The sequence below is a fragment of the Zonotrichia albicollis genome, chromosome 21 (genome assembly GCF_047830755.1).
Source record: "Zonotrichia albicollis isolate bZonAlb1 chromosome 21, bZonAlb1.hap1, whole genome shotgun sequence".
Taxonomy (NCBI): Eukaryota; Metazoa; Chordata; class Aves; order Passeriformes; family Passerellidae; genus Zonotrichia; species Zonotrichia albicollis.
Window position 1 is genome coordinate 6,404,060 of NC_133839.1, and position 27,647 is coordinate 6,431,706.

The 27,647-nt window shown below is 43.2% G+C and overlaps 1 protein-coding gene across 2 annotated transcripts in view; it reads left to right on the plus strand.

The window, feature by feature from the left end:
* COL27A1 (collagen type XXVII alpha 1 chain) overlaps positions 1–25,855 on the plus strand; it is a 149,728-nt gene extending 123,873 nt beyond the window's left edge. For both annotated transcript variants that reach the window (XM_074556062.1, XM_005490550.4), the window contains 20 exons: positions 4,342–4,398; positions 4,532–4,585; positions 5,481–5,534; positions 6,882–6,935; positions 8,847–8,900; positions 8,976–9,083; positions 9,404–9,511; positions 11,182–11,289; positions 13,463–13,516; positions 14,080–14,142; positions 14,524–14,577; positions 15,258–15,293; positions 15,969–15,986; positions 16,354–16,389; positions 16,693–16,719; positions 16,913–16,978; positions 17,345–17,513; positions 17,676–17,785; positions 18,515–18,733; positions 24,798–25,855. In XM_074556062.1, the coding sequence (XP_074412163.1) occupies positions 4,342–4,398; positions 4,532–4,585; positions 5,481–5,534; positions 6,882–6,935; positions 8,847–8,900; positions 8,976–9,083; positions 9,404–9,511; positions 11,182–11,289; positions 13,463–13,516; positions 14,080–14,142; positions 14,524–14,577; positions 15,258–15,293; positions 15,969–15,986; positions 16,354–16,389; positions 16,693–16,719; positions 16,913–16,978; positions 17,345–17,513; positions 17,676–17,785; positions 18,515–18,733; positions 24,798–24,944 (1,596 nt within the window). In that variant the 3' untranslated portion in view covers positions 24,945–25,855. The remainder of the gene's footprint in view (positions 1–4,341; positions 4,399–4,531; positions 4,586–5,480; positions 5,535–6,881; positions 6,936–8,846; positions 8,901–8,975; positions 9,084–9,403; positions 9,512–11,181; positions 11,290–13,462; positions 13,517–14,079; positions 14,143–14,523; positions 14,578–15,257; positions 15,294–15,968; positions 15,987–16,353; positions 16,390–16,692; positions 16,720–16,912; positions 16,979–17,344; positions 17,514–17,675; positions 17,786–18,514; positions 18,734–24,797) is intronic.
* The last annotated feature ends 1,792 nt before the right edge of the window (positions 25,856–27,647 follow it).

The window sequence follows — 27,647 nt, forward strand, 5'->3', positions numbered from 1 at the left end:
CTTGAACGAGACAATTGCTGTAACTCCATGCATCTGCACTGTGCTCACCCTGAGCTGAGGTAGAGGTGCCTGCTTGACCCCACAGCCTCTCATACACACACATAACCCCTCAAAGCTGCATCCTTGCCTGTGCCAGCCCGTGCCAGGACCCCTGTGCCACCAGCACGTCCTTCCCAGACACCACGAGCCCTGTGCGAGGGGCTGAGCCAGCCAGCATGGGGCTGAGGATGTGCTTTGCCTGCATCCACAGGAATTCAGCTCCATCCCCAAGCCAAAAGGAGTCAGACTCGTGCCTTTCTGTGCTCAGGTCACAGTAACTCCCTGCACAAAGGAGCAGATCTGCAGCTGCTGGTGTTTCCCCTCTCCATGGCCCTTGCTCCACGTTCCCTGTGCCCCACCTTCCCACAGCCCCTGGCTGCAGCTGCCCTGACTCAGAGCCCTCTTTCCTCGGTGGCTTTTCCCGGGAGTTTTCCCCCTTTTGCTGAGTCAGCAGAGCCATAACCAGTCCAGGCTGGAGCAGTGAGTCACTCCTCAGTGGTTTCCTGTCGGCTCCAGGGCTGCTTGGCTCTCCCAGGGCTCATGGTGTCCTTCGCATGCCTTGTGCAGCACGGCTCCCTCCCTCCTGAGAGCTCTCTGCAGAAGGCTCTGGGGAGAGCTGCTTGTGACCTTCCAGGGCTTAAAGCGGGCTGTCTAAAAGAGGGGAGCAGCTTCCTACAAAAAGCAAAAGTGGATTTTGGTTAAATGTCAGGAGTTCTCTACTCAGAGGGTGGCAAAGCACTGGCTCAGGTCTGGGCTGCCCCATCCCTGGCAGTGTCCCAAGGCCAGGTTGGATTGGAGCACCCTGGTGTGGTGGAAGGTGTCCCTGCCCATGGCAAGAAGTGGAACAAGATGGGATTTAAGGTCCCTTTCAACCCAAACCATTCTGTGATTCTGCCTTGGTGTGGGAAGGGAAGTGATGGTGATGGGGACTGGTCAGTTGTGAGGTCCCCATGAAGAGGAGAGGTGCATGAACTCTCTCTGCTCATTTTCTACTCAAGAGAGCATTCAGCTTTGCCTCTGCACACAGGTGGGAGGGCAGCTGCAGTGCAGACAGGAGCTCCATTGCTTAGAAAATGAGTTTATAAGGACTTGCCCTTGCTAGAACTTTGAATGGATCCCTTCAGGCTCCTCGTGTCAGGATGCCCTGCTCTCACCATGCTCTGCCTGGAGATTCCCCCTGCAGCCAGCAGTCACTGGGGCAGGGAAAGCTGCTGTGTTCCACTAAGACATTCACACACTCAGAAATCTTTCTTTGGGGGTGAACAATGGCCATTGTGCTTTTTCTCCCATTTCCTGCTGCTGAAACACATCCATGGAGGAACAGCTGTTCCTGCTGCTCCCTATCTCCATTGCTGCCCTGCTGAACTTCCTGGCAGGTGTGAGACAAGCACAGCCAGCCCAGGATGATGTGAGAGCTGATGACCAGGCTCAGACCCTGGCCCAGAGTTTCCTTACAGTTCCACTGTCAAATCTTGAGCATCTTGGCAAAAAGTCGTGAGCCATGACCAGCAAAAGCAAGGTCAACCATTGACTCTGCAGCCACTGAGGTGTGCAGATATGTGTGTCCATTGCTGAAATTGCAGCTGTAGTTTTATTTGAAAACATTTAAAGTTGCCATCTTGAAAGCTCTTGTAATTTCAGTAGCAAATGATCCCCAAATTATTCATCTGAAGTGCTCAGTGGAGCAATTTGCCCTTCATCAACAAGATGTTGCTCTGCAAAAGGACACTGGAAAAGCACTCCCTGAGTGGATCTGGTGCCAGAAGAGCACAGCAGTGTTATGATAAATTAATTCTACATGCAAGCTGAGGCCTGATGAAGCCACCAAAGCGCTCAATGCACCCTGCTAAGAGCAGTGAGCTCTGTTAATGACCACTGACAGCTGGATCTCCTCACCCAAGTCCTCCTGGAAGGTCAGTGGGTCTTGCTGGGGAGCAGAAGGAGAAGATGCTGAACCAGGAGAGCACAAAATCATGTACTGAGCCTCCAGCACCCCTTCCTGCAGCATCCAGGTGCTCCACAAAACCTTGCATCTAAGTTTTCCTATCCACCCTCCCTCACCTCCCAAGAGTTGCCTGGATCCCAGCCTAAAGACAGACAGATTCCTTCCCTCCAGACATCTGTAACCTCTCACAAGAGTGTGAACACAAAAATGGGAGCCTGACAGTGAGAAATAAAGAGAAAATGGAAATGGGACCGTGAGCACTGTGTGAGCTGTAAGTGACATGGTGGATGGAGCCGTGCTGAAGGAGGAGGATGCAATGGTGGGGAAGATCTTCCTTCTCTTTTTCAGAGAGGAAGGTTTGGAGAGAGGCACTGCTGTGGGATCCTGCTCCCTTGTGCCATCCCAGCCAGCCACTCCACCACATTTCCTACATTTGCAGCTCCTCAAAGAGGCCTTGCTCAGAGCAGACGCCTGCTCTTGGCAGCTGCTTAAAGCAGTCCAGATGGGATCCTTTTAAAAATTACAAACTGGTGTATCTCACTTTGGGACAGCAGCCAACAACAACAAGCCTTCCCTTCTTCTCCATGCATTTTCCATTTGTATCCTAACATGTTTACTTTGCTGCCCTTTACTCTAACTTTTTTTTCACTGCAACTTTCTGAAGAATGAGCACAGAGCTTTCATCTCCCTCTCAAGCAGCTGAGGCACCAGGAAGCTCTGGAGGAGCTCGGATTCACAGGCCTAGAGCTGACCAGGCTGCAGGATTTTCTCAGGCAGGAGACAGAGAACAAGGTGGGGATCAGCCTCAAGGGGAAACAAAGACACAATGGGGAGAAAATCTGTGATTCTTGATGCTCTTCAAGGGTCCCCAGAATTAGGAGTTTTGTCTGAGTTCATCACACTCATCTCAGGTCCCAAATGGCAAAGGTGTGCACATCCTGCTTGGGAAGAAGCAATCAGCACCAAGACTTCTGCATAGCAACAGACACACTGGGATGATTTCTTTTTTCCCTGAGAGATGAGAAATGGTGGCTTTGTTTCCCTTCTAGGCAACATTCCTTAGATAGTGGCTGGAAGGCAAACCAGTTGCCAGGTATTTTGCTGCTGGCTTCCAGCAGCAAGTTCAGTAGCACTGGAAATGTTGGCAGAGCCTGTGAGGGTTTGCTTCCCCTCCCCTCCTCTCCTCTCCTCTCTGCCACCCAAGTTTCTCTCAGAGACAGGCAGGCTCACCAAGAAATTTCCTTACTATCAGCAGCTGCAGCTCCAACAGGAGAGCAGCCCAGAGAGGAGGTCAAAGAGAGCTGTGAATACACCAGAAAGGGCTGGTGCAACCACTGAGAATTACACAAGCCTGTGAAATACTTGCAATCTGTGGAGATTTGGATGTTCAAAGCTTCTTGGAGCACCCAAGCACCTCCACTGTGCCAGAACCCCCCAGATGCACCAAAGGAGCTCTGAGATATGTTTATCCTAAGGAGCCAAAGTGCCAGAGATTGCTGTGGAGTAGTGAAAATCTGGAGGAGCTGGAATGTTGCATCCTTCCATGGGGAGCTGAGAAACAGCCATCTCTGAGCTGGGCTCCAGAGAAAACAGGACACCGTGACCCTGAGTGACTTTCACAACAGAATTTAAAAGGATAGTGTCTCTGTTAAGTCTTAAGGGATCTCTGTGTGGATGTTTTGGAGAGACCTCAGTCATAAATAAGCCGGGTGATGTTATCTGCCAGCCAAACCATAAGCTTTGAGCTCGTGCTGTGGAGCATCCCAGCAAGGACAGGGATGTGTGAGAGCATCCCAGCAAGGACAGGGATGTGTGAGAGCATCCCAGCAAGGACAGGGATGTGTGAGAGCATCCCAGCAAGGACAGGGGTGTGTGAGAGGCTGTCTCACCTGGCTGATGGTAAAACAAGCCCACAATGGTGGCACACAACCCAGAAGCCCACCCAGACCACCCCTGCTCCCAGGACAGCCCAGGCAGTCCTCAGTGAAGGTGGGGAAATGTTTGATTATAGAGTTTGGTTGAACTGTCAGCAATAAAACTCAGAGGCACAGAGCTATTTCCCATGTTGTCGTAATTACATCCTGCTTGCTGAGTTTTAGGAGTTGTTGAAAATAACCCTCTGCACCTGGTTACTTAAGAAGGAGAGTTAGAGCAGGGAAAAACAACCACCAGAAATGAGGAAAGCAATGTGGAGAGTCAGTGAAACAAACAACACAAAAATTTGTTTAGTCTTTCTTTGGATGAAAAGGGAGTAAATTCAACAGAGGCTTTGACTTCCCATGATATGGATTGGGTCTGTACAGACACATCTGCTCTAAAATCTGCTGTTTATATTCATACTAACATTTTCCTCACAGGGACAACAAGGTGATGACGGGAAGGTAGAAGGCCCTCAGGGACCACCTGGAGACAGAGTAAGATGTTAAATCCCTTCTCTAATCAATCCTGGAGTGATTTTTGGGGGGTAGATTAGCTGGGTTGCTGCCTTAAGCACAAGCCACTGAGATATTGCAGATGACACCTCAAGCCTTTGTTGTGCTCTTATAGGGCCCTGTTGGTGACAGAGGGGACCGAGGGGAGCCTGGAGACCCTGGTTATCCTGTGAGTCTTATTCCAAATGCATGATTGAAAAATGTTTGCCTTGGGGAAGTGCTCCCAGTCCATATTAGCCCTCAGACCTGCAGTCCCAGTTCATAACGTGCTGCTGTCCCTGGCCAGCTGCTGCACACAGCTGTGATTCAGATAAGGAACAATTCTTTACCTAAAGCATAAAAACATTGCTGAAGGCAAGAAAGTCGGCACCTCACCCTGCCTGCACCTGCTGAGGGAGGCTAAAAGAATGAGCAGGGCCATTTGGGCACAGTTCTCTGTGATTATCAAGGAGATATCCTAGATAAGATGTGTGCATGATGGACAAATGTCAAGACTGATGTGCCCATGGCTGTAGATCCTTCCATGGGAAGATCTGTGAACTTTAAGATTTGGAGGCTTCCAAAATCTTTGCAAGATTTCTCTCAAAAGCAAAACCAGGCTATGAAATACCCTGCTGTGCTCCTTATTCCCTCTTTGCAGGACATGTTCAGCTTATTGGGGCTGATCTGCAAAGGCTCCATGAATTAAGTGTTACCTCCATTCAAAAGCACCTGGTCAGAGTGACTCATTATAATAATTAAAAGATTTTTAATTAATCAGAGTAGTAGTGCTGCTGCTTTATTTTCTAGGACAGCTGTCTCCAACTGTTCCCTTCCATTAGAGCTTTGTGTATTTTGGGATGCATTAGAACACCTTCTGTGCTGCTTAGCTGGTGCTGAGCAGTTCCTGAGCAACTCCAAAGCACATCCACAGGATTTGGGCACTCCCCACAACTTCCCCATTTCTATATCAGCAGAATACAATCATGTGTCTTCTTCTGTCCCTTAAATCACTTTACATTCATTTTTCTTTCTCATTGCCACAAAAGAACAAAGGCATGTTCCCTCTCTGTTTTTTATTTAAGGGTCAGGAAGGGCTTGATGGAGAAAGAGGAAAACCTGGGCAGCAAGGCTCACCGGTAAGAGATGCTGCTTTATTGTGAGGCACCCAATGCCCCAGGCACAGGAGAAACAGGGAGGTGGGAAGGGCTGCAGTGGGAATGTGTGGAGAGCTGTGAAATGTGACATTTCCATCAGCCAGGCCTATTGAATGGGCATTTCAAGCCACATTTGAGACTGATAAATGGGTGACCAAACAGGGAGCACTCCCAGTGTTTCCAAAACCATCCTTCCTGAATGGTCCCTGAGGGAATAGAAATCTTGGAGATGGGTGATGGGATGACAGTGGAAGTGTCTGCTTGGAAATTATCCATTTGATGTGCTGCTGGTGAGGTGAAACCATATTATTCCACTTGCAAGATGTTTCCTCTCAAACTACTGAAGGACTTTGTGAAAGGCTAAATTAAACCCAAATTCCAGGGAAGGACTTTTTATTCCCTTGTTACATACAGTAGCATTTAATCTTTATATGTGACTATTGCAACTGTGAGTGCAGCAGCACATTAAATGTAGTTTGTATTGGGAAATAAAGTTGAATCAATTCCCACTCTTTGTAAGGATGTTGGGAAGAACAACAGATTCTATTTTGGGTTTAAAAGGGTAGTGCTCTGTTATATGGCCCAGAAATGAGTAGAGCTGCTGCATTCCCCAGTGGATGTAGTTTATCTGGGGGTTGGTAGCCCCTCAGATGATTCAGATGGAAGTAGGAACTTTGGATTGTCTTTAGTAAAGATCCATTAGAAATGTGGCTCAAAAACAGGCTGAAAAGGGAGAGCTCTGCAGGGAGTCCTTCCTTACCATTTATTTGATGTTAGTGCAGAAATTGCCACTGACACAAATACCAAAAACCCAGCCTGGCTGGCCAGGAGAAAAGACTGAGATGGGTGTGATGGGGAAGAGAGCAGTGAAATACCCTCTCTGCTGCTTTACTCCATGGGCATTTTTCTAACACCTGATCCCCAGGCGAAGCCAAGGCAAGGGCTGCAGTGCTCAGGAGGGAGGAGGCACCAGCAGTCACTGTGAAAATTGCTTGTTCTGCACACAAATTCTGCACACAGCCTCCTTCCTGCCCACCTCCCTGCTCTCCAGACACCATCTGGAATGTGGTGAATGATTTCCACAAATTCAGGCACCACCCAAGTGAGGGGCAGAGTTGCTCCTTCTGCAGTTGACACCCTGTTAATGCTCTCTGGAGACAGCTCCCTGCTCCTTTTTCCCCTGGGGCCTGTCTGAGTACAGGCAGTTTCCCTGAATTGGTTCCATACACTCAGTGTTATTAGGGCACAAAAAATGCTGTTCTTTGTACTTCGTGCAAGATGCTGCCAGAAGAGAATTTTAAGCAGATTTTTCTTGTTTCTGTTTTGTAGGGGGATCCTGGAGCACCAGGCAAGCCAGGAGCAAAGGGATCCAAAGGTGATGTGGTAGGTTTCAGCAGGGTGGATTTGCAGTGTCCCAATTTAAAGATTTAAAGAAAATCTCTGATTAAGAGGATTCTCATGGTTTTGCCCAGCATGTGGGATTTTTTTAGCCTATGCTCTATGCCTGGAAAGGCTGTGGGGATCCTTGTGGGAGGGCTGTGAACATTTGGGTGTCCAAGCCCAGAGGTTTGTTGGCTTTGTGGGGCTGGAGAAGACCAAGATCAATTGCAGCTCCAGCATGATGGTGACTCTTGGGCAGGTCTTTGGTCCCTGCCATGGCTGTGTCTCTTTCCTGTGCCCTGTTTGTGCTGTGTGACCGTGTCCACAGGGGTCTGAGGATGAGGGAAGAGATGAGGATTTGACTCCGTGTTTCAGAAGGCTGATTTATTATTTTATTGTATATATTATATTAAAACTTTACTAAAAGAATAGAAGAAAGGACTTCATCAGAAGGCTAGCTAAGAATAGAATAGCAAAGAATGATAACAAAGGTTTGTGGCTTGGCTCTCTGTCCGAGCCAGCTGACTGTGATTGGACATTAATTACAAACATCCAACATGGCCCAATCACAGATGCACCTGTTGCATTCCACAGCAGCAGATAATCATTGTTTACATTTTGTTCCTGAGGCCTTTCAGGAGGAAAAATCCCAAGGAAAGGATTTTCCATAAAAGATGTCTGTGACAGTGCTGTCTCCAGCCACAGCTGGCTCCTCCATCCCCAAGGAGGGCTGAGCCAGGCAAGAGTCTGTCCCTTCCACTTGAACCATAAACTTTTCTGGCTTGGAACCTTCTGGGTTTGGAGCCCATTTATCCATGGAGTTGTTTCTTGGAACGATCCCTCTAATTTTTTGTCCTTATTGAGCAAGAACACCCAGGGCACGTGGGTCCTTCAGGGTTCACTCGGGCACTCCACACCTACTCCTACCTCCACATCTGCCTGTTATGACAGCTTGCTAATTATTCTCACAGACCAGGGGCTTTATTTGCTAAAACATAAGTATGTGACCTCAATACTCAGCAAATTCCTGCTCTCTCTTGGCAGATGTCAGGGGTTTTTATCTGACCCTGCTGGGGGTAATGCCAGAAAATAGTTTTAGGTCTTCTTGGCAAGAAGTGTACCAGGTGATAAGACAAATAAATTCTGCCCATTGATGGATAATCTGGAACTGTCTTTGGGTCTAATGAATAGCAGGGGTAGCACCCCCAGGAATATTTATTTTATGTAGCTGGCCAGCTTGGTCCTCTGCAGATGGAGAAACAATGCACAGAAAATGAGTTCTTCAATTTAAAAGTGCTTTAATACATGACCTCACTAAGAGAGCCCTGGTGAAGGTGATGAGGCTGAGTTTTCCATTCTTTCTGCACAAATTAATCCTTTTTACAGCTAATAAACCTCAGGAGTACTTATTTTCTGCCTTTATTCACAAAGCAGCATTGCAAATTTCAGACAGAAGACACCTTTTTAATTTCCATTAGCTCTCCAAAACAGAGTTATTTCTCAGAGAGAAGCCCCCCTGAACCCCCTCAGAGGGTCCTGGGTTTGCTGTCAATGAACTGATGGAGGACTCAGGTTTTTAGCATCTTGTTCTAATGTTTGCCAGTGTACCAAATCCTCCCTCGAGTTCAGCCTGCCTTTTTTTTGTCCTCATCTGCTCTGTATTAGGAAAAATGCAGGTCCTTGCCTTCTAGCTATTCATTCCTGCCCTAGAACTCTCAAGACATACGAAGAATCACTTGTAATAAAACCAAATAGCAGTTCATTCCCCAGAACAGGAGCAACTGACTTTATAAATGTCCCTTTTATAAAACTCTTTCCAATCATTACCCAAAAGCACACCCTGAAGTCACAGTCCCAGGTGGAGCTGTGCTAGAGCTGCTGCAATTTTAGATGTCTCTCTATTTTTACTTGCAGGGTCAAAAAGGAAAGCAAGGAGCACGGGGCAGTGCAGGGAGCCGGGGCTCACCGGTAGGTGAAAATTCAGTTTTCTGCCCCAGGAAATGTTGTGTGGGAACTCCTCCTTTAACACCTTTGTGATTTTAGGGCATCCTTGGGCTGCCAGGCCCTCGAGGAGTGGTGGGAAGGCAAGGACAAGAGGGTGCCCCTGGAGTGGATGGAGTGCCTGGGAAGGACGGCGTGCCTGGGATGCTGGTAAGCTTCAACTGCAGCAAACACAGCCTTGGAGCTGCAGAAGTGCAAGGCAGCTCAGGACAAATGATGTGATCCAGCCATGGATATTCCAGTTTACATGCACCCAGAGCAGATCTTCACATGTCACTTGCACACAGAGCTGCCTTTGCAGATCTGTGAATAAAGTGGGTTTGTAGCCTGGCAGACACTCACGTGCACACAACTCTGTCCAGCCCTGCAAACCTGGCCCCCTCTTGCTGAGGGCAGAATCCCACCACTCCCTTGGCCCCCCAGAAGCGGAAGGGTTTTGTTTCATAACCTCCTGTGTGTTTCTTTCCTAGGGAGAGCAGGGAGATGATGGGGAGGAAGGCGTGACCGGGATGCCAGGCAAGAGAGGGAACCCCGGTGTGCCAGGACTGCCAGGGGCCCAGGGACCACCAGGATTCAAGGTGAGCTTCTGACTGCCTCAGATGCTGCTGTGAGCGATCCAGTCTGTCAGCCTGATGCCTCTGAGCTTGAGCTCTCCAAGGTCTAATACAGTCTCAGCTCCTGCTGCCATCTCTCACTTAGCCAGAGGCTCTGTAGATCTTTCTTCTCATCCATCCATCCGTCCATCATCCATCCATCATCCATCCCTCCATCCCTCCATCCCTCCATCATCCCTCCATCATCCATCCCTCCATCATCCCTCCATCATCCATCCCTCCATCATCCCTCCATCATCCATCCCTCCATCATCCATCCATCCATCATCCCTCCATCATCCATCCTTCCATCATCCCTCCATCCATCCATCCATCCATCCATCCATCCATCCATCCATCCATCCATCCATCCATCCTCCATCCATCCTCCATCCATCCTCCATCCATCCATCCATCCATCCATCCATCCATCCATTTTCCTGATATAGACAGCAGCTGAATGTCCCAGAGACCTTTCCTCCCTTACCAAAGGAGCTCAGGAGCCTGCAGACACACTACAAACACTTGAGTGTTTCATCATGAGAAACCTGGCTTGAAAAAACATGGAGAAGTTGCAGAGAAACTGCTACAGACAGCTGTAAGATGTCCAGAATGAACAATTCCATGGGAGATTCAGGTGTTCTACTGCTCTGCCAGACCTGAACTGCTGGAGGGAAATTTGTGCTGCTTGGTTTTTATTATATTTACTAGTTAGAACTACTGGAGCCAGTATGGGCTTGGACATCACTCTGGGTGGAAGCAGGGACAAGCTGCTTTTGTGACCTTGGGGTTTCTTCCTGATCCAGGCTCACCACAGGATCTAAACTGGACCCACAGCAATTCAGTCGTTTGTAGAAAGACTCTGTAAATAGGAAAACTCTGTAAATAGGGAGATTCTGTAAATAGGAAGACTCCAGCTGGGTTTGGAGAGGCTCTGGGATCTGATTTAAATTAGGGCTCCGTAGCCCTTCATTTGTCACTTGCTGCCCTCCAGCTGCCTTGGGCAGTACAACAGGAGTGACTGAGACTCCGTGTCCTTGTCACACACTCACACCCTGCCCCCAGGGGAATTTGTTGCCCCTTTTCTGGCTGTTCCAGCATCCTGGCTCTCCCTGCCTTTGCTCCTCTCTCCCAGTCTGCCCCAGACTGAGCAGCTGGAGCTTGGGCTGCTCCTGGAATTTGGCAAGGGGAGCAAAGTGTGGTGCTGGGTGGCAGAAGGTTCTCTATGGGTTGAAGTTATGAGGGTTAACACAGGGGAAAATGTTGGCTTTGCAGCCTCTGGATTGGAGTCCTGCTCTTGGCACGCCTTCAGCATTTCCCATGAATTAATCATCAATTGCCAGCCTGCTGGGGGAAGAGATTATGGGAAACTGCAAGGCAGACAGAGAACCTAGGAAGTGCAGAGAGAAGACATTTGCTGCCCTTTCTGTCCCCATGCAGGTGGGACAGCTCTGCTGAGCTCCTGCTCTGGGAACAGAGCCATGCCCACCTTGGTCTCACCCTGATCATCCTGCCCCAGCAGACCTGGGGCACCCCCTGATGGAGCCACATTCCTCATCCCATCCCTGCCAGCCTTCCATCTATGGCTTTCTCAGCAGAGTGCTGTTATATTCAGCTCCCCTCCTTTGGAATTACTTGAATTCTGTTGTTTTCAGGGTGAAAGAGGATTGCCTGGACAGAGTGGCCAAGCAGGGAAGCGAGGATCCCCAGGAGGAACGGGCCCTCCAGGGAGCCCTGGAGACCCAGGAGCCAAAGGACAGCAGGTCAGTGGTGCTGGAGCTAAAGGACAGCAGGTTGGTGGTGCTGGAGCTAAAGGACAGCAGGTTGGTGTGGTGGGGCTGAGCAGAGCTGAGCCCTCAGGAGAGGGTGCATATCCAGCTGGGGCATGACTCTAGGAGAGGTATTAGGACTGATACTGTCAGGAAAATTAATCCACAAACACCCGAGGTTTATGTCCAAAAAGGAGACAGAGGAGTCCTTTTACTTTATTCCAATTAAGGGAGAGGCCATGGGGCATTCCTCTGGGATCTCTCAGATTTTTGGAGGAAACAGCCTCCTTTTTATCCCAATTTCTGAAACACATTTCCCTTCTCTCTGTCCCCATTGGCTGAGGTACTTGAGAGATTCAGACTTCCCAGAACACCTGATACCAAAGATTTCTCTCTAATCTATAACCCTCCCTTTTAATTTTTAATTCTTATAGAATTTAGGTGTTTTTCTTCCCCATTGTTTCTTTCATCTTTCAATGTCTAGTTTCGTTTATCGGCAAACCTAAAGTTTATTTGTAAAAGCAAAAGTTTATTTTTAAAAGCAAATAGCTTTTTCCATTCATCAATCAGTGGAATCCTTCCCATTGCTCCTTTTATTTCCCAGTGCTGGTTTTATCTACCAGCAGACCCACAGCTTGTTTGGAAAGACAAATCCACGATTCCTCTCAATATTAAACAAGGCAGAATGACCCCATACTGCCTCAATAAAATGCACTTGTTTGGCTGTTTTATATAAAAACTCATGCTAACAGTTTTCAGGCTGAAAGGCAGTGACCAACATCACCATATATCTTTTTTTTATTGGTCATAGATCAATCTCTCAGATTATTTTGTCTCTGTGACACAAGTGACACATTCCTTTGCCCCATATTGTCACTGCCTGATTTGCTGCAGGACCAGTGACTTTGTGTCCCTTTGGCTGAGATGACTCCATGACATTTAAACCCTTCTGATTTTCCATGTGCTTTTGCATTAAATTCCTCTAGAAAGAAGCCTTGGTTGATTCCCCTCATGCAGGAAAGACCCCACTACCCTGTTAGTAGCAATTTTCCTTTCCAGAACCCAGAAATGGGCAGTTAAATCGATTTGCCTCCTTGGAAAGTTTCTTGCACTCCACCAAGTCCAACCAAGCCCTTTCTTGCCAAGCAGTTTCACACCCTCATGGCCTTTTTCAAAGGAAAACTTCCTAAGGATGAGGTTTCTGGGCTGATGCTGGAACAGCTGTGCAGAAAAGGGGGTGGAAGCCCCATCACTTGGGTCATTCACAAACCCCAAAAAGCGCAGTCAGGATGGGTGACAGTCCTGCCAAAAGGCCAAAGAAGCCTTGTCTGTCTCTAATGTTCCTAACACTGGAGAAGAATCATCTGGTGGAGGTTTCTGACCCCTTTCTTTTTTTTAAACATTGAATCATCTTGAATTTTGACATTTGAGAAGCCCAAAAGTATTAAAGGATGACCATCTCCAGCATGGTGAAAGGAGGATGTTTACATAAGGACATGCTGCCCAGGGTGGGTTTCTTATTCTCAGAGCATATGCTATGTGCTGATTCAAGCTTGATAGTCTTTCAACTATTTTATTATTATTTTTCTTACAGAATTGAGGGAAAATCCCTGCAGAGTTGAGTAGGAAAAGAATTAGGGATATGCATGGTTTTCCTGGGATTGAGTGGGAGGTTGTGTTGTAGGAACATGCACTTTTTTAACTGCTTGAATAAGCATAGTTTAAAATCACAGTTTGAATTAGTAGGTCAGTCCAGTTTGTATTAGAAATAAAAGAGGAGCTTGTTTTAAAGAATTTTGAGGCTGTTATTTTGCAGCATGAAATTCTCAGAGTAGCTGCTCTGCATCCTGCTTCTGCTGGGCCAAACCAGAGAAGCATCTGCCAGGAATAATGGCAATAGTGTAGGTTTGCCTCCCATTTTGGGAGCAGAAAGGTGGCATTGGTGAGCTCTGAGGGATCAGGTGAGTTGCTTCTAGCCTGATGTTTTTGCAGCTCCTCCTCCAGGTGTTTTTCATTCTTTCTCATCAGTCCTGCTTAGACTGAGGGATGCTCACAGATTTCTCTGTCTCTGGAGCTGCTGAACTCTTGGTGCATCTCTGAGTGAGATCTGCAGCCACCAGTGTGAATTCACTGTTGTCCTTTGTTCTTGTGTTTGTCTTGGCTGCAGGGAGACTTTGGTGAGGCAGGATTCCCAGGGATTGCAGGACTCTTTGGGCCAAAGGTAAGAGGCTGCTGGGGACCAGCTGCTTTTCTGCTCTCACTTTACTGGGGACAGGTCATGCCACACTTGCTGCATTGCTAGCAGCTCTGCAGGAACTGTGGAAATTGAATTTTGATCCCAACTGTCTTTAATTTATGGATCTTCATTTGTTAAGTGAGTGTGTCCTCCTTCCTTTGTTGGAGGAGAAGGGCTGTCCTAGAGATTCTGTGGCTGTTTTCCCCGTCTGATATTTGTATTTCCAGCATCAACCACCAGCCTGCACCTGAGACACCAATGTGCATCCCTAACTCTGAGAGCCTTGGCTTGAAATTCAGACTCATTTTATCACCATATCGTTTCCCTGGTGAAAAGGAAATTATTTGTTTTCTGTCAAAAGTAAAAGCTTTGCAAAACAGGAGTGGGGACAGAATTTACAACAAATTGGGTCTTCCCTGTCCCATAGACAAGAGGCAGCAGCCCTGTCCTTTAGGCAGAGCTCTAAGCAAGGGCATGAACACAGGTTTTGGTTAATTAGTGGTAGGATTTAGTACTATTTACCTCATATATAATTTTTTTGCTCACAGGGCCCCCCAGGAGACCTTGGGTTCAAAGGCATTCAGGGACCACGTGGGCCACCAGGTCTCATGGTGAGTGTTTCTCCAGTTTGGGGCTTTGGGAGGCTTTTTCTCCCTTCACCCCCATTTCTGTGAGGCTCCAGGGGCTGTGAGGAGCCCAGTGCTCAAGGCCATGGCAGCACCTCTGAGCTGGAGGTGAGCACACCTGCACAGGGCTTGGGGACAGCCACACTGCACACAGCACTCCAGCCACACTGAAATCCTTTATTTGTGGAATTCCTGAGGTTTAACAAGGCTCATGGCAACCACACTGTGAGGACTTGTCTCTTTGGAAATGGTTTTTTATTCCAGATACAGCAATTACCACCAAAAGCAGCAAAGATTCAGAGTCTTCACTGAGTGAAAATGACTGTCAGGTCCCACCTGGTGGCTCACAAGTCTTTTCTTTCCTAGGGAAAAGAAGGAATTATTGGTCCTCTGGGCATTCAGGGTCCCACAGGAAGCCCTGTAAGTATCCACACTTCTTTCCTGCCTGTATTTTTTAGAAGGGTTTAAATGCATGAGATCCAAGATGTTTGAGGCCAGCACAAGTAACCCCCAAATCCTGCTGTAACCAGGAAAATAAAATGGGTTTAAGATCAGCAGCTTCAGAAAAGTGCAGGCTTAGTCTCTGTCTGCATAGACAATTTCTGGGAGATTATTAGCTGAGAAGTGAGGAGCAGCAATACAGAAGTAAAAGGTTTTCAATAGACTGGAAGACAAGAATGTTACTGGAGATTTTTGAAAGCTAGATTTTCCAAAGAACCTGGCCTGGGGTGGGAGGAAACACCAAAAAAAAACCAAAAAATAAAATAAACTTTTTTAAAAATATATATTAAACTGGGAACCACTTGATTTTGGGAAGTGTTTCAAATCCCTGCCTGCCCTAAAATGCCAAAGGCTCTGAACACAGATGGAAGATCAGATCAGTGCTTTGTGAAAACACAAATATGGCACCACTCAGAGCTTGGTGCAGAGATAAAAACCGGTCAGGTGAGCTCAGACATTGCCAAAACAGTCAGTAATGGGGATGGGGAGGCCAATATGACAACCTGAGCTGGTGAGTTAGAGGTGAGTGCTTGCCAGGAGCTCCTGGGGCAGCAGGGCAGCCTGTGCCTGGTCAGTGACAGCACCTCCTGTGTTTGCAGGGCCCCAAGGGAGACAAAGGCAGCCGTGGGGACACGGTAAGTGCTGCTCCCACCCCAGTGCCCTCAGAGTGGCTCTGAACAACCCAGGGTCACTCTGGGCTCTGCTGTGACTCCCACGAGGGCAGGACACTGCTCACAGATGTGTACACACATCCACAACCCTCTGCTGGTAACATTTCCATTTCCCTAACCAGCAACACTTCACCACAGCTGTGCTATCTCCTGCCCTTGCCTTGGTGTCATAGACATCGTTTCATGAAAATCCTTTTCTTGGGATTTTTCCTCCTGAAAAGCTGAGAGGCCTCAGGAAATAATGTAAACAATGATTATCTGCTGCTGTGGAATGCAACAGGTGCATCTGTGATTGGCTCATGTTGGATGTTTATAATTAATAGCCAAACACAGTCAGCTGGCTCAGACAGAGAGTCTGAGCTGCCTTTGTTATCATTCTTTTCCTTCCTATTCTATTCTTAGCCAGCTTCTGAGGAGAACCTTTTCTTCTATTCTTTTAGTATAGTTTTAATGTAACATATATCATAAAATGATAAATCAAGCCTTCTGAAACATGGAGTCAGATCCTCATCTCTTCCCTCATCCTAAGACTCCTGTGAACACCACCCCACCTTGGGAACAGCACATGGGTGTACAGGGAGATTTTGGGGAAGTAATGAGAATTTTCTGACAGTTTCTGTATTTTTTTTTCCCCTGCAGGGTCTTCAAGGTCCAAGGGTAAGTATTTGACATCCCTTTTTTCTGACTGATATCTTGTATTTAAATAAAACAGCTGCTTTTAGCAAGTGTAAAGCTGCAGGGTGAGTAATGGAATGGGATGAGAGCCTGGGGATGTGGCATTGGTGACAACTGAGGAGCTGAAAGGGCTGGGAACAAGGGATGCAGCAGGCATGGACCAGGTGTAGACAGATGTACCCAGAGCAGGGACAAAATGGGGCCACCCCCTCTCTTTGAAGGTTCTGAGGGAGAGGCTGCTGTGAGGTGCCAAAATTCCAGTTGGGAACAAATTCCTGCTGGTAAAAACCATGAGAAATGGAAATAAAAACTGGAGATGTTTCACTAACTGATGCCTCTCTATCTTTAGGGTCCTCCAGGCCCACGAGGACACCCTGGCCCTCCGGTAGGTATCTGAGGGAAGAGTTCATTATTGAAATAAGCTGAAATTATTGCCATGACACTCTCCAGAGGGATTGCTCCCTCCCTGGAAATTATGGCTTAGCCCCATTCCTCACATGCAAAACCACGTGTGTGAATGCACCAGTGTTTCTTTGCTCCAAACCATCCCCAAGAGTTCTATAGAGACAGCATTGCTGCCTCTCTCACTTCTGTGCACTGGGGGGGATTTCAGAGGCCATGGCTGAAATCTGTGCAGCAGTGACTGAGCAGCCCCTGCCTGATGCCCCTTTTCTCCTCTGATTTCCAGGGACCACCAGGAGTTCCAGCCTCGTTTGTAAGTTGCCATTCTCTGTATGTTTGTTTGTAATGATGATCACAAGCCCTGCAGAGCTGAGGTGCTGCTGGGACCCTGCAGACACACACAGAGCAGTGCTTGAGCTGCAGCCTTAGACTCAGAAGTGTTTTCTTGCATCAGGGCATGCTCAGCTTCTAACAATCTCAGTTTCCATCTTTTTCACCCCCACCAGCAGCAAGATGGCTTTGGGGCAGCTTTCCAGACCCTGATGGACTCCAACACCGCACTCAAGAGAGAGGTATGGGGGCATTTTTGTCTTTGCTTGGGTTGGAGACTGGGAATGGTCCCATCAGTGCAGAAGGTTTATACAGAGCCCTGATTTGTCACTGTTCTAGTGGAATATCTGGAATTTATGCAGGCAAAGGTCCTGTTCTGTTGTGTCACTGATTTGTGAAGCTGCAGACCTCCTGACTTTGCCATTGTGACTTTGCCAGCATTTCAGCAATGTCCTGTTTGGGACAGCACAAGGCCTGTGGCTCACTGGCCCCAAGCCACCACAGCCTGTCTTTAACCACTGTTTTTTTTCAAAATGATGTAGAAACCCTTGTGCTTACAGCCCTCAGTGCCCCCAAGGCACACCTGACCTGCCTTTTTTTCTCTCCAGGGTTACCAACACCCAGACCTTCTCATGCTGGACCATGGAGGGGAGATCTTTAAGACTCTACACTACCTCAGCAACCTCATTCAGAGCATCAAAAGACCCCTGGGAACCAAGGAGAACCCTGCACGCATCTGCCGGGACCTCATGAACTGTGAACAGAAGATGACTGATGGTAGGAGGCCCCAGATGTGCAAAGGCTGCATCCCCCTCCACAGGGGCTGTTTCACACATTCTCCTTCCCTGGGACCAGTCACCAAGAAACCAAAACTGTCCTTTTGTCGTTCTCAACAAAGGTGAAGTGTCCCTGTTAATCTCCAATCCTGCATTTCCTCAGGTACCTACTGGATTGACCCAAACCTTGGCTGCTCCTCAGACACCATCCAGGTCATCTGTAACTTCACCAACGGTGGCCAGACGTGTCTCAGCCCTGTCACTGTCTCCAAGGTAGGCACAGCCCAGCCCCAGAGCAGCATTGCCCACTGACAAATATTGACACAGCCTGTGCTGTCCCAGGACACTGGACAGTGACCACAAGGACACAGCTCACAGGCTGGGGGACCATTGGGGTGACATTCAGAACTGCTCTCAGGAGTTCAAAAATACACCCAAGGCTCAAGACAAAGCTCTGTGTTCCTGTGGTGTTTAATGAACTCAGAACCTTAGTGTGACCAGTAATTTCACAAACATGCTGCTCCCAAATCCTTTATTGACTTTTGACTTATGTTTGGGTCACTCTTGCAGTTTGTTCTCTGCCACCTGGAGAAGTGAGGTCAGCCTAAATACACAAGTTTCCAGTAAAGTTACTGCTGTGGGATTTTTGTTGAGGAAGTACCTGTACTAAAAATACAAACAGCAATATCTGGGCTCGTTTGCAGATGAACTGGAACCTGCTTTGCAAGTGTATTGAATCTGAAGTTTACATTCTTTTCCTCCTGCTTCAGGACCTTCTAGTTTGTTCTGCAAAGCAAAGGACCTGCTTTGCAGAACAAACTAGAAAGTTTTGTGTCACAAAAACTTTCCAAAATGAGTTGGCATCTGGTCCCCATGCCCATACTGACATCAGACCCAGCTCTGGGCAGGGGTGCAGAATGAAGCAGAGGACAGGGACCCCCTTTGCTCCCCACCCTCAGCCCCTGTGCAGGGTGTCCCCATGACCTCTCTGTCACCTTCCAGCTGGATTTCGACATCGGGAGAGTGCAGATGAACTTCCTGAGGCTGCTGAGCTCGGAGGTGGTGCAGCACATCACCATCCACTGCCTGAACACCTCCGTGTGGAGGGAGGGCTCCTCCGAGAGCCCCTCGGAGCGTGCCCTGCGCTTCAGGGCCTGGAACGGGCAGGTCTTCCAGGCCACGGGGCAGCTCAGGCCAGAGGTGGCAGCTGATGATTGCAAGGTATGTTGCTGTGAAGGAGGCGAAAAAATAAATGGAGAGAAATGCCAGAGCCTGCTACTGTCATATTTTCTGAAAAATCCCTTCACTAGGGTTTCTTCTCCTGGAAGATGAGAAGCCTCAGAGAATAAAACAATATTATTTCATTTGCTTCTCCCTGTTTTGCTGCATTGGAGTGTGGTCTGGACATTGTTTTTATTTAATGACCAATCACCATCAGGTGTGTGGGACTCTGAGAAGTCAGTCACGAGTTTTTCATTATCATTCATGTTAAGCCTTCTGTCTGTATCATGTATTCAGTAGTATCGGAATAGAATAGAATAGAATAGAATAGAATAGAATAGAATAGAATAGAATAGAATAGAATAGAATAGAATAGAATAGAATGGAATGGAATAGAATAATAAATGAGCCTTCTGAAAATATTGAGAGAAATAGAAAGAATAGAATAGAATAGAATAGAATAGAATAGAATAGAATAGAATAGAATAGAATAGAATAGAATAGAATAATAAATGAGCCTTCTAAAAATATTGAGAGAAATAGAATAGAATAGAATAGAATAGAATAGAATAGAATAGAATAGAATAGAATAGAATAGAATAATAAATGAGCCTTCTAAAAATTTTGAGAGGGATAGAATAGAATAGAATAGAATAGAATAGAATAGAATAGAATAGAATAGAATAGAATAATAAATAAGCCTTCTAAAAATATTGAGAGAAATAGAAAGAATAGAATAGAATAGAATAGAATAGAATAGAATAGAATAGAATAGAATAATAAATGAGCCTTCTAAAAATTTTGAGAGAAATAGAATAGAATAGAATAGAATAGAATAGAATAGAATAGAATAGAATAGAATAATAAATGAGCCTTCTAAAAATTTTGAGAGAAATAGAAAGAATAGAATAGAATAGAATAGAATAGAATAGAATAGAATAGAATAGAATAGAATAGAATAGAATAGAATAGAATAGAATAATAAATGAGCCTTCTAAAAATATTGAGAGAAATAGAATAGAATAGAATAGAATAGAATAGAATAGAATAGAATAGAATAGAATAGAATAGAATAGAATAGAATAGAATAATAAATGAGCCTTCTAAAAATTTTGAGAGGAATAGAATAGAATAGAATAGAATAGAATAGAATAGAATAGAATAGAATAGAATAGAATAGAATAGAATAGAATAGAATAGAATAATAAATGAGCCTTCTAAAAATTTTGAGAGAAATAGAATAGAATAGAACAGAATAGAATAGAATAGAATAGAATAGAATAGAATAGAATAGAATAGAATAGAATAGAATAGAATAGAATAATAAATGAGCCTTCTAAAAATTTTGAGAGGAATAGAATAGAATAGAATAGAATAGAATAGAATAGAATAGAATAGAATAGAATAGAATAATAAATGAGCCTTCTAAAAATATTGAGAGAAATAGAAAGAATAGAATAGAATAGAATAGAATAGAATAGAATAGAATAGAATAGAATAATAAATGAGCCTTCTAAAAATTTTGAGAGAAATAGAATAGAATAGAATAGAATAGAATAGAATAGAATAGAATAGAATAGAATAGAATAATAAATGAGCCTTCTAAAAATATTGAGAGAAATAGAAAGAATAGAATAGAATAGAATAGAATAGAATAGAATAGAATAGAATAGAATAGAATAGAATAGAATAATAAATGAGCCTTCTAAAAATTTTGAGAGAAATAGAATAGAATAGAATAGAATAGAATAGAATAGAATAGAATAGAATAGAATAGAATAGAATAATAAATGAGCCTTCTAAAAATTTTGAGAGGAATAGAATAGAATAGAATAGAATAGAATAGAATAGAATAGAATAGAATAGAATAGAATAGAATAATAAATGAGCCTTCTAAAAATTTTGAGAGGAATAGAATAGAATAGAATAGAATAGAATAGAATAGAATAGAATAGAATAGAATAATAAATGAGCCTTCTAAAAATATTGAGAGAAATAGAATAGAATAGAATAGAATAGAATAGAATAGAATAGAATAGAATAGAATAGAATAGAATAGACTAATAAATGAGCCTTCTAAAAATTTTGAGAGAAATAGAATAGAATAGAATAGAATAGAATAGAATAGAATAGAATAGAATAGAATAGAATAGAATAGAATAGAATAATAAATGAGCCTTCTAAAAATTTTGAGAGAAATAGAATAGAATAGAATAGAATAGAATAGAATAGAATAGAATAGAATAGAATAGAATAGAATAGAATAGAATAGAATAATAAATGAGCCTTCTAAAAATTTTGAGAGAAATAGAACAGAATAGAATAGAATAGAATAGAATAGAATAGAATAGAATAGAATAGAATAGAATAGAATAGAATAGAATCGAATAGAATAATAAATGAGCCTTCTAAAAATTTTGAGAGGAATAGAATAGAATAGAATAGAATAGAATAGAATAGAATAGAATAGAATAGAATAGAATAGAATAGAATAATAAATGAGCCTTCTAAAAATTTTGAGAGAAATAGAATAGAATAGAATAGAATAGAATAGAATAGAATAGAATAGAATAGAATAGAATAATAAATGAGCCTTCTAAAAATTTTGAGAGAAATAGAAAGAATAGAATAGAATAGAATAGAATAGAATAGAATAGAATAGAATAGAATAGAATAATAAATGAGCCTTCTAAAAATATTGAGAGAAATAGAATAGAATAGAATAGAATAGAATAGAATAGAATAGAATAGAATAGAATAGAATAATAAATGAGCCTTCTAAAAATTTTGAGAGGAATAGAATAGAATAGAATAGAATAGAATAGAATAGAATAGAATAGAATAGAATAGAATAATAAATGAGCCTTCTAAAAATATTGAGAGAAATAGAAAGAATAGAATAGAATAGAATAGAATAGAATAGAATAGAATAGAATAGAATAATAAATGAGCCTTCTAAAAATATTGAGAGAAATAGAAAGAATAGAATAGAATAGAATAGAATAGAATAGAATAGAATAGAATAGAATAGAATAATAAATGAGCCTTCTAAAAATTTTGAGAGAAATAGAATAGAATAGAATAGAATAGAATAGAATAGAATAGAATAGAATAGAATAGAATAGAATAGAATAGAATAGAATAATAAATGAGCCTTCTAAAAATATTGAGAGAAATAGAAAGAATAGAATAGAATAGAATAGAATAGAATAGAATAGAATAGAATAGAATAATAAATGAGCCTTCTAAAAATTTTGAGAGAAATAGAATAGAATAGAATAGAATAGAATAGAATAGAATAGAATAGAATAGAATAGAATAATAAATGAGCCTTCTAAAAATTTTGAGAGGAATAGAATAGAATAGAATAGAATAGAATAGAATAGAATAGAATAGAATAGAATAATAAATGAGCCTTCTAAAAATATTGAGAGAAATAGAATAGAATAGAATAGAATAGAATAGAATAGAATAGAATAGACTAATAAATGAGCCTTCTAAAAATTTTGAGAGAAATAGAATAGAATAGAATAGAATAGAATAGAATAGAATAGAATAGAATAGAATAGAATAATAAATGAGCCTTCTAAAAATTTTGAAATAGAATAGAATAGAATAGAATAGAATAGAATAGAATAGAATAGAATAGAATAGAATAGAATAGAATAGAATAATAAATGAGCCTTCTAAAAATTTTGAGAGAAATAGAATAGAATAGAATAGAATAGAATAGAATAGAATAGAATAGAATAGAATAGAATAGAATAGAATAGAATAGAATAATAAATGAGCCTTCTAAAAATTTTGAGAGAAATAGAATAGAATAGAATAGAATAGAATAGAATAGAATAGAATAGAATAGAATAGAATAGAATAATAAATGAGCCTTCTAAAAATTTTGAGAGGAATAGAATAGAATAGAATAGAATAGAATAGAATAGAATAGAATAGAATAGAATAGAATAATAAATGAGCCTTCTAAAAATTTTGAGAGAAATAGAATAGAATAGAATAGAATAGAATAGAATAGAATAGAATAATAAATGAGCCTTCTAAAAATTTTGAGAGAAATAGAAAGAATAGAATAGAATAGAATAGAATAGAATAGAATAGAATAGAATAGAATAGAATAGAATAGAATAGAATAATAAATGAGCCTTCTAAAAATATTGAGAGAAATAGAATAGAATAGAATAGAATAGAATAGAATAGAATAGAATAGAATAGAATAGAATAGAATAGAATAGAATAGAATAATAAATGAGCCTTCTAAAAATTTTGAGAGGAATAGAATAGAATAGAATAGAATAGAATAGAATAGAATAGAATAGAATAGAATAGAATAGAATAGAATAGAATAGAATAGAATAGAATAGAATAATAAATGAGCCTTCTAAAAATTTTGAGAGAAATAGAATAGAATAGAACAGAATAGAATAGAATAGAATAGAATAGAATAGAATAGAATAGAATAGAATAGAATAGAATAGAATAGAATAGAATAATAAATGAGCCTTCTAAAAATTTTGAGAGGAATAGAATAGAATAGAATAGAATAGAATAGAATAGAATAGAATAGAATAGAATAGAATAGAATAATAAATGAGCCTTCTAAAAATATTGAGAGAAATAGAAAGAATAGAATAGAATAGAATAGAATAGAATAGAATAGAATAGAATAGAATAGAATAGAATAATAAATGAGCCTTCTAAAAATTTTGAGAGAAATAGAATAGAATAGAATAGAATAGAATAGAATAGAATAGAATAGAATAGAATAGAATAATAAATGAGCCTTCTAAAAACTTTGAGAGGAATAGAATAGAATAGAATAGAATAGAATAGAATAGAATAGAATAGAATAGAATAGAATAGAATAATAAATTAGCCTTCTAAGAACACCTCGTCCTGGGGACCCCTGCAAATACCACAAGAGCCCACTCTGGGGCTCCAGTAACATCTGTGCTGCTCATCCTACAAGGGAGAAGGGTCAGGTTTATCACTAATTTTCCAGTTCAGGATGCTATACACCTCTTGTGAAGCAGATACCCTTCAAATAGAAAGCAAAAGATGAATTTTTGAAGTTCTTTGTCATGGACAGCAGCAGTTAATGGCAGGAGGGAGAATGGCTCCCTGTGGACGGTGACCCTGGCTCATGTCTGCTGCCACACAGAGTCAGGAGACGCAGAGCTGCATTCAGGCTCACAGCATTAGGAGTTTGTCTTGGTGGTACCACCCAAGCTCAGTTTTCACCTGCCTGGTAAAGGGTTCCCCAAAATGCTCTTTAAACCCACCCCAGCCCTGCTCAGCCCAAGGGACAGTCCTGTCTCTCACAGAGGGATTTCAGGCTCACACCTCCTGGAACACATTCCTTTCCAGCAGGACTGACCCCCTGGTTCAACAGCTTTGTTCCCCCGATTTATTAAAAATATGGATATTGGACAAAAACTCTCTACCAGTTTAAAATCAGAAAGTGAATGTTTATTGTGGGATAGCTCCCAAATACACACAACAATTTACAGGTGATTACAGAGTCCTTTTATCTATACAGGTATTGAATACCCAAAATACAAATACATATTCATTATTTCAGGACATCCCAGTCCCTGCCCTGTATGGTAATTAGTTCAAAAGCCATTAAACATGTGTAGCTTGTTCCTTGAAATGGGTTGGTGGTTCCTTCCATGGGGAGGGGTCCCACGATGAAGAAGTAAATGAAGTCTTTCTCCTTCTGACCTTTCTACCTTTTGCAAATATGACAAATGAACCCTTGGTAGAACTCCCATTTCCCGTCCTCAATTGGTTTCAGAACAGAGGAGGCCACAATTGTCTTATGTTCCTAAAAGTTATTTATCAGTTTCTATATTCTTCATTATAAACCCAGCTAACCAAACATGGTGCTGACAAGCAATCAATTATTAGTTAACTACTAACTCTTACTCACTCTACAAGGGCTACCCATTTATTTTAATTAACTCTGGTAAAGCTTGTCGCAAACTTTAAGGAATTTAGAGATTTTAGAGGAGCTGAGATTTCAGTTAATGTCTCTCCCCTCCCTGTGCAGATCAAGGACGGACGCTGGCACAGGACCCTCTTTTCTTTCCGGACCCAGGACCCTCAGCAGCTGCCGATTGTCAGCATCCAGAACCTGCCCCCGCCGCAGCCAGGACAGCAGTATCACCTCGAGGTTGGCCCTGTCTGCTTCCTCTGAACCCAGCTGTGGCTCTGAGCTCCATCCCCAGCCTGGCCTGTGCTCACAGGGGCTCTCTCTGCCCCCCTCTGCAGCAGGGACAGCTGGGCTGTGCCTTTTGGGCCAACTCCTGCTCCAGCTCTCCGAGAGCCCACGATCTGCTGAACTCTGCCAGCTGTTGAAAAAGGAGGAGGAACAAGGACGTGGGGGAAGCAGGCATCAGTCAGGAGTGAGCAGTGCAAAGGGATCAGGGCGCTGGGTGTTGTGGCCCCACACACACAAAGCTTTTTCCATGACCAAAGAAAACATTGAGAGAAACCTCAAGCGTCTCGCAGCGCGTGGGGTTTTTTGTTCTTTCCCCCCCCTGCATCCACCCACCCACCCATTTTTGTCTGGTTCCTGAGTTACCAAATGTTCTTTCCATTGGAAAAAAAAAAAAATTATTAAAAAAAAAAAAAATAGAGCTTCCCTCTCAGAGCTTGTTGCCTTCTGGACAGCCACGTGCTGCATCAGGTCTCCCAGGCGGAGCTGCAAGTTGAATCTGGCTGCTCTGTGTACAGGAAGCATTTTGATGTGCAATATTAGAAGAAACAAAATATATATATTATATTATTTAAAGCAAAAAGAAAAAGGAAAAAAAAAAAGAAAAAAAAAAGCCAAGTTTCTCCTTCCATGAGTTTAGTCAAGACTCCCTCTCAAGGTGAGGTGTTGGGAGTAGGGGAGAGTCAGGAAGAAAGGAAGGGGGAATGGAAAGAGGAGAGGGGAAGAGATTGGTGCTAAAATAGAGAGAGGGAATGGGCTCATCTGATTTGTTTCTACCTCTCACTGTGAAATCTCTGGTGCTCTTAAAAAAGTGTGTTATTTTATATATATGACTTTATTTAAGGTTGTGAAGGTGCTACAATGTCTTGCCACAGACCCAAAAAAGAAAAAGCCCCATAGACTCATCTCTCTGGGAAGAGAGGAGATTATGTTCTACAGTTAAATCAGAGAAACAGCCACCTTACCTTAAAAGGGATCCTTCAGTGGCCATGGGTGTCAATAACACAACTCACACCACAACCAGCATCACTTATGGGATAATTTGGTTTTTTTGTTCATCAGCACTTCACTGCTTTGGGAGGGGAGTGAGGGCCACAGCTCATCTGGAAGTGTTGAGCCTCAGAGAGCTCCTTTGGAGCTGGTTGGGTTGGGCTGTCCTGAGCTGCCCACAAGACTCCCTGGACTAAGCTCACGTTCAATCCCAGCTCTGCAACTCTTCCCTCGGCCCCTCTGTCAAGACTGACATGATGGTACCTTGTTTCAGAACCCAGCCAAGCTTGCCAGGGTTTTGTTCTGTTAAGTTTTGTAGAAATTTAGTCTCTATATGTAAATTTGGAGGATTTTTTTTTAAAGAGGATAATTATGGTAATCTTTAATTCTATATAAGGAATAATATTGATGTAATCAGAGCTGTACTGTATCAGAAACTTTTCAGTGCCTGTTTGGAATTTTCATGTCTCATATGGACTATGGATTTTATTTTTTTGAGGGGAAAAAAAATTATCTGTGAGTCTCTCTTTGTGTATTTTTTTTTTGTTGGTTTTTTTGTCACTACTGCCTGCTGGTTGGTTCCCAATCACCATCAGAGAAGGTTAACAGGATCTGTCCCTAATACCTCGCCCTCCACGCAGCCCCTGCCAGAAATACCTCATCCCCAGGCCAGAATCACCACCACCCATCACTCACTGCCCCCTGCAACCCCCCAGATCCCTCCATTTCTCATCCCATGCCATTGGTTTTGGGTTTTCTCAAGGCTGCAGTTACCATTTGTTCTCCTTAAAGCTTTTTTTTTTCTCTCGTTTTCTTTTTCCTTTTTTTTTATTTTGAACTTTAAATAAATATTTAAAACTGAGGCAATGGAACTGGACTGGAATGGTTTGGTTTTTTTGTTTGCTTCTAAAGAAACTAGGTGGGCAAGAGGTGCAGAAACACCCAACATCCCAGGGGTTCCCCTAAATGATCTGAGGAGCCAAACCCACACCCCAAACCTTCCTGTGATGCCAAATGCACAAACTGGGATCCCCTGGGCTCCCAAGTGCTGTGACACATCCCTGTCCCCATCCTGCCACGGTGCTGGGGAGCAAGGGGGGGAAAAAGAAAAGGAGGAAATAAAGGGGAAAAAAATAAAAGGAGGGGAATAAAAGGAAAGGAAGGGACGAAGACAGAAAAAGGAAAGGAAGGGACGAAGACAGAAAAAGGAAAGGAAGGGACGAAGACAGAAAAAGGAAAGGAAGGGACGAAGACAGAAAAAGGAAAGGAAGGGACGAAGACAGAAAAAGGAAAGGAAGGGACGAAGACAGAAAAAGGAAAGGAAGGGACGAAGACAGAAAAAGGAAAGGAAGGGACGAAGACAGAAAAAGGAAAGGAAGGGACGAAGACAGAAAAAGGAAAGGAAGGGACGAAGACAGAAAAAGGAAAGGAAGGGACGAAGACAGAAAAAGGAAAGGAAGGGACGAAGACAGAAAAAGGAAAGGAAGGGACGAAGACAGAAAAAGGAAAGGAAGGGACGAAGACAGAAAAAGGAAAGGAAGGGACGAAGACAGAAAAAGGAAAGGAAGGGACGAAGACAGAAAAAGGAAAGGAAGGGACGAAGACAGAAAAAGGAAAGGAAGGGACGAAGACAGAAAAAGGAAAGGAAAGGACGAAGACAGAAAAAGGAAAGGAAAGGACGAAGACAGAAAA